The following is a 12,724-nucleotide window of genomic DNA, read 5'->3' as shown; positions in this document are numbered from 1 at the left end:
GGGCACCGCGAGGATGGACGTGTTGGGCAGCCAATGGCGGGGGTTTTGGGGGGGGGCAGGGCACCGCGAGGATGGACGTGTTGGGCAGCCAATGGCGGGGGTTTTGGGGGGGGCAGGGCACTGCGAGGATGGACGTGTTGGGCAGCCAATGGCGGGGGTTTTGGGGGGCAGGGCACTGCGAGGATGGACGTGTTGGGCAGCCAATGGCGGGGGTTTTGGGGGGCAGGGCACCGCGAGGATGGACGTGTTGGGCAGCCAATGGCGGAAGTGTGGGGACAGGGCGGTGCCTCCAGGAATACGGCCTTCGGCGACAGTGGAGGGGAGGAGCCCTGTGGGAAAACTGAAGGCGGTGCCTCCCTGAGCACCATCAAGAGTGCAACTGTTAAAGACCCTCCCCCCAATTAGGGAAAGGAAAAGTCTTGAAGCAGCCACCTCTTTCTCCCTTCACCCAGGCCGAGGCCTAGCACACGATAAGCCTGCCTCCTGTAGGTAACTGGGACCCCGGGTATGGAAATACGACCAGGGCCTGGGGTGGGAGGGATCCCAGTACCACTGGCCCGGGGGGGGGGGGTCTTCATCAAAAGGAGGTGGGGGGGATAGAAACTTCGGGGTTGCCAACTCTTCCTGGAGGCTTCATCACATGACTTCCTCCCTCCAACTGCCCCGCCCCTATGCTGTTCCCCCATTGGTCACCCGCCATGTCCATCGTCACAATGCCCCGCCTTCCCACAGCCAATCAGGAAGCAAACAGACTCTTTGTTACCTGATTGGAGGATTCTGGACTGTCAGTCAAACACCTTTTTCTTCCCCATTCCCAACGTCATAACAACTAATAAAGTGTTGAAAGAAATTATTTTTTTTTTAGATGCCCCCCCCCTGGGATATTCCTTGTCTCCTGGGGGGTTTTTTTTTGCTCCCAGCAGTGTCCTGGAGATTAATCTTCAATTCCTGGAGACTCCAGGCCAATCCTGGAGGGTTGGCAACCCCCACCCCCCCCACAATTCACCCGCAAACTGAACTTAGCATTGTGTTTAAATGAGCACAACAGAATGCAAGAGGTGATTTCCCAACTCAGGAAATTCATTTAAACTTTATTAACGATTTACACCGTGATTCTTCGAAGACCAGAGTATGAAATGGAACCAATAATCTCAGGAGTGTTAAGAAAAACCAAGAGATTTGGATTAGTTTGGGGAAGAAGCTGGAATTTGGGACCTTTTTTTTGAATTAGGCCCCGAGAGGAGCTTAGGTTCAGCACAGGCGAGAGGGGCTGAATGGCCTCTTTCTGTGCTTTAAAAAAAACTCCACATTTCCAAGATTAGTCACAGTGCACGTTTGGGAATTTTAAGCCATGACAGGGTGTGGACGTACAAGCCCACAATGCAGCATAAATCAAAACAATGGCCAACTTTAACATTTATCTTTCTTATTAATTTTTCTGCACATCGTGACTAGTTACATTAGTGCTGGAAAAAAGTTCCAGTCTCTGACATCGAACACAGAACGTACAGCACAGAAACAGGCCATTCGGCCCAACTGCCGGTGTTTATGCTCCACATGAGCCTCCTCCCTCCCGACTTCATCTCACCCTATCAGCATATTCTTCTGTTCCTTTCTCCCTCATGTGTTTATCTAACTTCCCCTTAAATGTGTCTCTGTGCTGTTCACCTCAACCACTCCCTGCAGTAACGAGTTCCCCATTCTAACCACTCACGGAGTTAAAAAAAATTTGACAGTCCATCAAATACTGTATCATGTTGATTGAAATTCTCCTAAATTCCCTATTGGATTTATTGGTGAGAGTCTTATGTTTACGACCCCCAATTAAGCGGGGGGGAAGTTGCCCATCGAGTCTTTTTCACGTTGGCAAAATAAACGATTTGGTCATTGTCAATTGCCATTGTACGTGACCATTTTTTTGGGGGTCTGAGGCCTTCTCTTATTGCCCATCCTTATTGTCCGAGGACACTAATGGAGAGGCCTCGCTCTGCGTTGCTGAGCTTCGAACGAGCTGGGAGCCTCGAGTTAAAGGGGAGAGATTTTCATAACCTCGCTGGACCCCCAAGGGCTGAAGAAGGGGTAGATCTTCTCGGTGAACGTCGTGGTGAAGGTGTGGATCAGGGCCATGCTGTCGACGTTGTAGAACCCCACCGTTCCCCCGTCGCAGTCCAGGTGAATCCCGATGATCTGGGCCGTGGCCTTTCCCTCGATCGGTTTGGGGGGCTCGCCGTTGACCTCGTAGCTCTCGCCCCGCTTGCCGATGGTCCAGTAACCGTTCTCGGGGGCCAGCGTGGCCCAGTCGTTCCTGGAGACAGACTCCCGCACCACTCCCAGGTCCCAGTCCGGTTTACTGCCCACGTTCACTTCCCAGTACTGGCTCCCGCTCCCGACCTCGTAACCTTCCGTCGCCGCCACAAACAGCCGGGCGTTGAATCTCTTTGCGCAGTCCGGGAAGTCCTGCCAGTCCTCGTTGAAGAAGATGGTCAGCCGGTCCTCCGAAATGGCCAGGTAGGGGTTGGCAGTCTCGGGGTCGAAGGTCACAGAAACTGGCAACACAAAGGGGGGTGGGGGGGGGGGAGTCAGACCATTCACACGAACTACTAGCACGTACAGAAATCACTAAAAACTAGTGGACAGGTACAAAAAAAATCATTTTAAAAGCCTAATGGAATGTTGGGCTTCACCTCAAGAGGGGTGGAAATTATTGTTCAGTTGTATAAAGTTCTGGTCAGACCACATTTAGAGAGACTGGGTTCAGTTCTGGGCCCCGCCCCTCAGGAAGGATATATTGGCCTTGGAGGGGGCGCAGCTCAGATTCACCAGAATGATACCGGGGCTAAAAGGGTTAAATTACGAGGACAGGTTGCACAGACTGGGCTTGTGTCCCCTCGAGTTTAGAAGATTAAGGGGGTGATCTGATTGAGGTGTTTAAAGATGTTTAAAGGATTTGATAGGGTGGATAGAGAGAAACTATTTCCTCTGGTGGGGAGAGTCCAGAACAAGGGGGCAGAACCTTAAAATTAGAGCCAGGCCGTTCAGGGGTGATGTCAGGAAGCACTTCTTCACACAAAGGGGAGTGGGAATCTGGAACTCTCTCAAATTGGCTGCTGCTCCAATGGATGGTCCTGCCCAGTTTGACCTCCTCCAACGGATGGTCCTGCCCAGTTTGACCTCCTCCAACGGATGGTCCTGCCCAGTTTGACCTCCTCCAACGGATGGTCCTGCCCAGTTTGACCTCCTCCAATGGATGGTCCTGCCCAGTTTGACCTCCTCCAACGGATGGTCCTGCCCAGTTTGACCTTCTCCAATGGATGGTCCTGCCCAGTTAGACCTTCTCCAACGGATGGTCCTGCCCAGTTAGACCTCCTCCAATGGATGGTCCTGCTCAGTTTGACCTCATCCAATGGATGGTCCTGCCCAGTTTGACCTGCTCCAATGGATGGTCCTGCCCAGTTTGACCTCATCCAATGGATGGTCCTGCCCTAGTTTGACCTCCTCCAATGGATGGTCCTGCCCCAGTTTGACCTCCTCCAACGGATGGTCCTGCCCCAGTTTGACCTCCTCCAACGGATGGTCCTGCCCAGTTTAACCTTCTCCAACGGATGGTCCTGCCCAGTTTGACCTCCTCCAACGGATGGTCCTACCCAGTTTGACCTCCTCCAACGGATGGTCCTGCCCAGTTTGACCTCCTCCAACGGATGGTCCTGCTCAGTTTGACCTCATCCAATGGATGGTCCTGCCCAGTTTGACCTGCTCCAATGGATGGTCCTGCCCAGTTTGACCTGCTCCAATGGATGGTCCTGCCCAGTTTGACCTGCTCCAATGGATGGTCCTGCCCCAGTTTGACCTCATCCAATGGATGGTCCTGCCCCAGTTTGACCTCATCCAATGGATGGTCCTGCCCAGTTTGACCTCCTCCAATGGATGGTCCTGCCCAGTTTGACCTCATCCAATGGAGAGTTCAGGTTCCGATGAGCCTGGAGGGAGTGAGAGAGATGAGGAGCCCCACAGTTTGAGATCTGGGAATCGAGGTGAAGAATCAGACCCACGGAACGGGACGGTTTGTGTCTCACCTGCATCAGCAACGACTCTCTCCACAGCTGAAAAACACAAACGATCAAAGGTTAAAGGATTTTCAGAACCAGTTATTCAATCCACTGAATTTCATAGGAACATAGGAACAGGAGTAGGCCATTCAGCCCCTCGTGCCTGCTCCGCCATTTGATAAGATCATGGCTGATCTGTAATCTAACTCCATATACCTGCCTTTGGCCCATATCCCTTAATGCCACTCTTGTAAATATTGGAAGTGTTGAACGTTCAGTATCACACGGGGCAGAATATTCCGAGACCTTCCCCCCCCCCGACTCGCGAGGTCTGGTACTCAGCGGCCGGCTGTGTTGGAGTGTTGAAGCTCTCTCTACAGCAATGGGCTTTGATGAACCACCGTATCATAGTAGTTACACCATAGTGTGGTTACTATCGAACCCCACTCAGAGAGGAGATGTACCCCTTCAAGCCTGGGTCTGGTAACCGATTGTAACTCCCTGCACCACATGGGTGGGGGGAAAAAAGAGAAAGCCTGAGGAGATGGGCCATTCTCAGACCGGGCACTGCAGCTGCCCAGTGATATTTGAGACCGTACCTGATTTCGATAGCTGCTTCTCTAGAACTGTAATGAAAAAAAAAAGATACTTTTGTTAATAAGAAGCCAAATAACAACAACTTGCATTTATACAGTGCCTTTAACGTAGTAAAACGTCCCAAGGTGCTTCACAGGAGCGATTATCAAACAAAATTTGACACCGAGCCACAAAAGGGGATATTAGGACAGGTGACCAAAAGCTCGGTCAAAGAGGTAGGTTTTAAGGAGAGAGAGAGGCGGAGAGGTTTAGGGAGGGAATTCCAGAACTTAGGGCCCAGGCAGCTGAAGGCACGGCCGCCAATGGTGGAGCGAAGAAAATCGGGGATTCCCAAGAGGCCAGAATTGGAGGAGCGCAGAGATCTCGGAGGGTTGTAGGGCTGGAGGAGGTTACAGAGATAGAGAGGGGCAAGGCCACGGAGGGATTTGAAAACAAGGATGAGAATTTTAAAATCGAGGCGTTCCCGGACCGGGAGCCAATGGAATTTAGGATGAGCTCAAGTTTATGGAGGGTGGAAGATGGGAGGCCGGCCAGGGGAGCATTGGAATAGTTGAGTTTAGAGGTAAGAAAGGCACGGGTGAGGGTTTCAGCAGCAGATGAGCTGAGGCGGGGCGGAGACGGGCGATGTTATGGAGGTGGGAGTAGGCTGTCTTGGTGATGGAGCGGATATGGGGTCAGAAGCTCATCTCAGGGTCAAACAGGACACCAAGGTTGCGAACGGTCTGGTTCAGCCTCAGACAGTGGCCGGGGAGAGGGATGGAGTCGGGGGCCGAGGGAACGGAGTTTGTGGTGGGGACTGAAGACAACGGCTTCGGTCTTCCCAACATTTAATTGGGGGAAATTTTTGCTGATCCAGGTCTGGATGTCGGACAAGCAATGAGACAAATCGGAGAGAGTGGAAGAGTGGTGGGAGGTGGTGGTGAGGTCGAGCTGGGTGTCGTCACCATAGATGTGGGACCTGACATTGTGTTTTCGGATGATGTCGCGGAGGGGCACCATGGAGATGAGAAATAGGAGGGGCCGAGGATGGATCCTCGGGCACAATGTTCGATTCAACCAGACACAACCGAAGGTCCCCGATCACAGTTCATCCAATCAGAATGAACCTACCAAGACCGCCTACTCCCACCTGCGTAACATCGCCCGTCTCTGCCTCCGCCTCAGCTCATCTGCTGCTGAAACTCTCATCCGTTACCAGGACCTCCAGCCTGGACTATTCCAATAATCTCCTGGCCGGCCTCCCATCTTCCACCCTCCATAAACTTGAGAGAGAGAGAGAGAGAGAGAGAAAGATAGATAGATAGCCGGGGACGGCGCGATTGAGGGACGGCGCGAGCCGGGGGACGGCGCGATCGGGGGACGGCGCGATCGGGGGACGGCGCGATCCGGGGACGGCGCGATCCGGGGACGGCGCGATCCGGGGACGGCGCGATCCGGGGACGGCGCAATCGGGGGACGGCGCGATCGGGGGACGGCGCGATCGGGGGAAAACAAATCAACTCCCCTCACACATTGGACTGAGAGTGACTTACGTAAATTAACTTTGGCGTTATCTGAAGGAAAACAAAATAAAAAAAGCAAATTAGTTTGTGATAGCGGAGAAACCAAATACTCAGGTTTGTGTTTACAAATCTACACAAAATGGATGGAGTGGGGTCTTCATTATGCACAAAGAGGCAGAAAGACCTTTCACCCCGTCTGACCTCCGGAGCCCGGCCTCTGACCCCCCCGGGGCCCGGCCTCTGACCCCTCCCGCGGTCACGGCCATTACAAGGGCCTGTAGAGAGGCTGCTGTGTACCGTCCTCTACCGGGGAGGTGAGCACATTCTTGGCTGTTCGGAGATACCTACATAAGAACATAAGAAATAGGAGCAGGAGTAGGCCAATCGGCCCCTCGAGCCTGCTCCGCCATTCAATAAGATCATGGCTGATCTGATCCTAACCTCAAATCTAAATTCATGTCCAATTTCCTGCCCGCTCCCCGTAACCCCTAATTCCCTTTACTTCTAGAAAACTGTCCATTTGTTTTAAATTTATTTAATGATGTAGCTTCCACAGCTTCCTGGGGCAGCAAATTCCACAGACCTACTACCCTCTGAGTGAAGAAGTTTCTCCTCATCTCAGTTTTGAAAGAGCAGCCCCTTATTCTAAGATTATGCCCCCTAGTTCTAGTTTCACCCATCCTTGGGAACATCCTTACCGCATCCACCCGATCAAGCCCCTTCACAATCTTATATGTTTCAATAAGATCGCCTCTCATTCTTCTGAACTCCAATGAGTAGAGTCCCAATCTACTCAACCTCTCCTCATATGTCCACCCCCTCATCCCCGGGATTAGCCGAGTGAACCTTCTTTGTACTGCCTCGAGAGCAAGTATGTCTTTTCTTAAGTATGGACACCAAAACTGTATGCAGTATTCCAGGTGCGGTCTCACCAATACCTTATATAACTGCAGCAATACCTCCCTGTTTTTATATTTTATCCCCCGAGCAATAAAAGCCAACATTCCGTTGGCCTTCTTGATCACCTGCTGCACCTGCATACTAACTTTTTGATTTTCTTGCACTAGGACCCCCAGATCCCTTTGTACTGCAGTACTTTCCAGTTTCTCGCCATTAAGATAATAACTTGCTCTCCGATTTTTCCTGCCAAAGTGCATAACCTCACCTGTGGGGAGGCGGAGTGGGAATAGTCCGTTTGAACTCTCTCTGATTAGGGGGCAGCCCCCGTATCTCCCTCCCAGCCTCTTCCCCCTCCTTCCCCAATGAGCTCGGGAGATCACCAGGTAGAGAACGGCAAGCCGGCCAAACCCGCTCTGACCACCCCGCGCGGTAGGTCAGCACGTCAACCCGCGCGGCCTCCTGCGCTCGACGGTACTGACCGTGCGACTGGCCGCAGCGTTACAGTTAATTGACCTACGGGCTGTGCTTAGGGGGTTTGGGAATGGAGCAGAGCAGTTCCGTTGAGAGAAGGAGGCGATGGGAAGCATCTGCCAAAGTGTTTTATTATCTGGAAAACTCACCCACTTCGACCTTGAGCTCCTCTGGGGGAAAAAAAAAGAAAAAAAGAGGCATCAAAAAACATGATAAGTAAAGGCCGAGCTCTGGGCCTAGTCCCTGCGGGCGGGCACCGAGCCGTCCAATAGTAAATTAAATCATCGGCGACTTCTCCAACCCCTGACCCTCAGGAGAAGCTTTTAGTTCAAACTCAGTTTGTACTTAGTTTCCTTGTTTCCCACCTACACGTCTTTAAAATTCACTCTGGGGATGTGGGCGAGGCCGGCATTTATTGCCCATCCCTAATTGCCCTTGAGAAGGTGGTGGTGTGCCGCCGCCTTGAACCGCTGCAGTCCGTGTGGTGAAGGTTCTCCCACAGTGCTGTTAGGAAGGGAGTTCCAGGATTTTGACCCAGCGACGATGAAGGAACGACGATATATTTCCAAGTCAGGATGGTGTGTGACTTGGAGGGGAACGTGCAGGTGGTGTTGTTCCCATGTGCCTGCTGCCCTTGTCCTTCTGGGTGGTGGAGGTCGCGGGTTTGGGAGGTGCTGTCGAAGAAGCCTTGGCGAGTTGCTGCAGTGCATCCTGTGGATGGTACACACTGCAGCCACTGTGCGCCGGTGGTGGAGGGAGTGAATGTTTAGGGTGGTGGATGGGGTGCCAATCAAGTGGGCTGCTTTGCCCCGGATGGTGTCGAGCTTCTTGAGTGTTGTTGGAGCTGCACTCATCCAGGCAAGTGGAGAGTATTCCATCACACTCCTGACTTGTGCCTTGGAGGTACATCACAACAAGAAATTGTAAATGCCCCTTCTGGACTCCTCCATTTGAGGCACATCAAGAGCGGGCAATGGAACAACCACCATGTATTGGACTCACTATCATCAACAAGCCCAGTCCTTCCAGTATTAGGTTCCCAGTAAAACTCTTTCCACGGGAGGGTACATGGAACCCAGCACCCCACTTACTTCAAGGGCTGTTCTAGAACCCAGTGCCCCACTTACTTCAAGGGCTGTTCTAGAACCCAGTGCCCCACTTACTTCAAGGGCTGTTCTAGAACACAGTGCCCCACTTACTTCAAGGGCTGTTCTAGAACCCAGTGCCCCACTCACTTCAAGGGCTGTTCTAGAACCCAGTGCCCCACTTACTTCAAGGGCTATTCTAGAACCCAGCGCCCCACTTGCGTCAAGGGCTATTCTAGAACCCAGCGCCCCACTTACTTCAAGGGCTGTTCTGGAACCCAGTGCCCCACTTACTTCAAGGGCTGTTCTAGACCCCAGTGCCCCACTTACTTCAAGGGCTATTCTAGACCCCAGTGCCCCACTTGCTTCAAGGGCTATTCTAGAACCCAGCGCCCCACTTACGTCAAGGGCTATTCTAGAACCCAGCGCCCCACTTACTTCAGGGGCTATTCTAGAACCCAGCGCCCCACTTGCTTCGGGGCTATTCTAGAACCAAGTGCCCCATTTACCTCATGGGGTACTCTAGAACGCAGTGCCCCATTTACCTCATGGGGTACTCTGGATACCCTAGAACTCAGTGCTCTGGTGTCCCCTTTATTTTCCACACAGGATACTCTGGAACATTCTACACAGTGCCTCATTTATTACACAGAGTACTCTGGAATGTTCTAGATTTGTGGATAATTGGGAACCAGCACTGTGGAGATTTAAGGACCAGCCACGCTTGGCTTGAGACGGGACAGGGTGAATATTTACTCCTCTTACCTTGTTTCCTAAATAAAGTTTTGTGCTCTACAATAGAAAGAAAAACAAAGATTAGTGATCAGCCATTCCCAACAACAACAACCTGCATTTATATAGCGCCTTTAACGTAGTAAAACGTCCCAAGGTGCTTCACAGGAGCGATTATCAAACAAAATTTGACACCGAGCCACATAAGGAGATATTAGGACAGGTGACCAAAAGCTCGGTCAAAGAGGGAGGTTTTAAGGAGCGTCTTAAAAAGGAGAGAGAGGCGGAGAGGTTTAGGGAGGGAATTCCAGAGCTTAGGGCCCAGGCGGCTGAAGGCACGGCCGCCAATGGTGGAGCGATTAAAATTGGGGATGGGCAAGAGGCCAGAATTGGAGGAACACAGATCTCGGAGGGTTGTAGGGGCTGGAGGAGGTTACAGAGGTGGGGAGGGCGGAGAGATGTTGATGGATGAGAAATCAAGGCGTTGGTGGACTGGGAGCCAGTGTAGGTCAGCGAGCGCAGGGGTGATGGGTGAATGGGACTTGACAGCAAGTAACTATGTCTTTCTTATTCAGTCTCGGGACATTGTCGTCATTAGCAAGGCCGAATTTAGACCACAAATTACTGGATTTATCGAGTTCAATTTCACAACGTAGGGGGTTGGGATTTGAACTCACAATCTCCAAGTTTGCTGGTGCAGGAATCATAACCCAGTGCTACGCTCACTGATATCCTCAATTGGACTGGATCCTACACGGTAATTCCAATTAAGGTTCCGCAAATAAGGACCAAAGTCGCTGGTTGGCAATTTTCACGGAAAAACGGAGTGGGAGAAACACCCGCTAAAGACGTCATGGGATAAAAACGGCATTTGACTCAACGACACGGCCCAACCAGCTACCCTGATAACAGTGACTGCTGGTAAAAGGCGACAGGCGATTTTACAGACTGTCCATTGGTTATATGTGTGGAGAGAATGCAGAGGTCAAAGGTGAAGCTGGAATTAGCATCGTTTACACTGAATATTCCTTACCGTTCTCGGTAGGGCATTTGCGAAGCTCTGAAAGACAACGGAGAGATTTGTACGTATGTAAGAACTGTTCGATGTACAGACACACAATACCATAACGTATATTTGTTAGGGGGGGCATCGCTCTTGGGTAAGATGAATGATGCAATATTGAACAAGGACTGCAGCATTATACCAATACAACGCACAGCAGATTATCCTGTTGCTACGATCAATCAGCAAGTGTATTGTAAAATACCGAGTGTACAATCTCCCGTCACTGACTGGACCCACAGCTCCTCCGACAGCAGTGCTTGGATCACAACTCAGCTCCAACCCACCCCGAGAAATGCCCCCAAGGCTTGTGTTCTCATCAGAACTCAAGTACTGAAAACTCATTCACATATAACGGTTTAGTTGCTGCGATTTAAATCTATTAAATTCAACTGGGTGTTTTCTTTCCCCATTTCAACTCTCAAAGTGGCGCCCCCCTCACTCTCAAAATGGCGCCCCCCTCACTCTCAAACCATAACACGAGTATTATCAGTGACCAGCGCCTTGTACCTTTTATAATTCTCCACTTTTTTACAATGAAGTACGCCGCAGCCGCGAGTAATCCGAGGAGCAAGAGTAAAAACAGGATGAAAGCGGTGAAAAAACCCGACATCCGAGGGAAGAATTCATCTGGAAACAGAAGCAGAAGGAAGGTCTCCGATTATTAAACTGACCCCGGCTCCGATCCCACGCCCGCGGGTTCTCAGGGTCGCTCCAACTGGGCCTCACCGTGTCACCAACAACGCCCTCCCCACACCACTGTAGATACTGGAAAACGGGGAACTGAATGGATCATAAGAGATCATAAGACCATAAGAGATAGGAGCAGGAGTAGGCCATTCGGCCCCTCGAGCCTGCTCCGCCATTCAATGAGATCTGATTTTTACCTCAACTCCACTTTCCCGCCCTTTCCCCCTATCCTTTGACTCCCTCGCTGATCAAAAATTTGTCCAACTCAGCCTTGAGTGTATTCAATGGCTCGGCCTCCACAGCTTTTTGGAGTAAAGAATTCTCTGGGAGAAGAAATTCTTCCTCATTTCCGTCTTAAACGGGCGACCCCTTATTCTGAGACTATGTCCCCTAGTCTTAGATTCCCCCCATGACGAATGCAGCAACCTATTTTGCACCAATTGTGAGCACAGTGCGAATCCGTCCTCGCTCCCCTCACCCCCACAATCTGTTAACCGTCCTCTCCCGAGGCGATCGTTTGGAGCTGGGCACTGGTCGACCTCTGGCACATCCCGCGGAGGGGGGGGTCACTGTTTTTTTTTTTGCTCTCTGTTCAATGGCGTGCAGTCACCTCACTGACCTGGGATGTGCAGACTGGACTCCTCTGAATGTTTCAAGATGGTGCTGCGTATCAGGCACTTGAAGGTGTTGCTGGGTCGGCTGGTCACCTCCAGGGCGCTCGAGACCCTGTAGAGACCGTCCGTGTTCCTCACCGCCTCAGTCTGGGCCTCCGCCGTCATGTCCTTGGCGTCTCCGCTCGCCCAGTGCATCACGGGAGCAGGGTACCAACCCGAAGATTGGCACTGGATCCCGATTCCCTCCTTGCGGTAACCGTCCAATCGTATCGCGGGTTGGAGCCCAAAACCTACAGTGAGAAGAGACTTCAGTCACGGCGAAGGGACGTATTCAAGATGGGATTACGTTCCCGCCATCACATGCGAGGACGACTCACCTCGGAGGATGATAATGGTGCGGGGAGCGGGAGTCAGGGGACGGGCATCGTCAAGTGTCAGCTCGGTCAGGGAGATCCAAACACAACTTGCATTTATACAGGAGCGTAAATTCGACACCGAGCTACATCGGGAGATATGAGGACAGGTGACCAAAGGTTTGGCCAATGAGGTAGGTTTTCCCATTCCCTTCAAAGCTAGAATTCACCAATCGGCGAGGAAGGATCTGAACTATCTGCTGAATGAACGAATGGGCTTGGGAGGACACAGGATGGAGGGGTTTCGAAGGATCTCACTCTGAAGCCTCCCGCCCTCCCCCAATATGGGTGAACCTCACACTCTGAAGACATTATCATTGGGTCAGTCTCAGGAACTCCTCTCAATAGTCCTCGGAATCTACTCCCCGGTGTCCTGGGCCAGTATTTATCCCTCAAAATTATCCGGGCTTTTGATGGAGCAAGAAGGGAGAAACTCTTTCCTCCAGAGGCCATAGATTTAAAATAATTGGCAAAAGAACTAGAGGGGAAACGAGGAGAGATTCTTTCACACAGAGGGTTGTGATGATCTGGAACGCACTCCCTGAAAGGGCGGTGGGAGCAGATGCCAAAGGAACTTTCAAAAGGCAATTGGACACGTATTTGAAGAGAAA

The 12,724-nt window shown here is 51.6% G+C and overlaps 1 protein-coding gene across 1 annotated transcript in view; it reads right to left on the bottom strand.

Annotated features, from left to right (window-relative positions):
* LOC137304967 (uncharacterized) overlaps positions 1–12,724 on the bottom strand; it is a 79,507-nt gene that overhangs the window by 35,701 nt on the left and 31,082 nt on the right. Inside the window, exons 13-22 of the mRNA XM_067973743.1 lie at positions 12,078–12,199; positions 11,706–11,990; positions 10,907–11,026; positions 10,367–10,393; positions 9,367–9,393; positions 7,666–7,686; positions 6,176–6,196; positions 4,646–4,672; positions 4,074–4,100; positions 2,055–2,546 (exon numbers count right to left, since the gene is read on the bottom strand). Of these exons, the coding sequence (XP_067829844.1) occupies positions 2,055–2,546; positions 4,074–4,100; positions 4,646–4,672; positions 6,176–6,196; positions 7,666–7,686; positions 9,367–9,393; positions 10,367–10,393; positions 10,907–11,026; positions 11,706–11,990; positions 12,078–12,199 (1,169 nt within the window). The remainder of the gene's footprint in view (positions 1–2,054; positions 2,547–4,073; positions 4,101–4,645; positions 4,673–6,175; positions 6,197–7,665; positions 7,687–9,366; positions 9,394–10,366; positions 10,394–10,906; positions 11,027–11,705; positions 11,991–12,077; positions 12,200–12,724) is intronic.

Source organism: Heptranchias perlo, chromosome 39, assembly GCF_035084215.1.
Source record: "Heptranchias perlo isolate sHepPer1 chromosome 39, sHepPer1.hap1, whole genome shotgun sequence".
Taxonomy (NCBI): domain Eukaryota; kingdom Metazoa; phylum Chordata; class Chondrichthyes; order Hexanchiformes; family Hexanchidae; genus Heptranchias; species Heptranchias perlo.
This window is presented reverse-complemented; position numbering and strand designations above follow the sequence as displayed.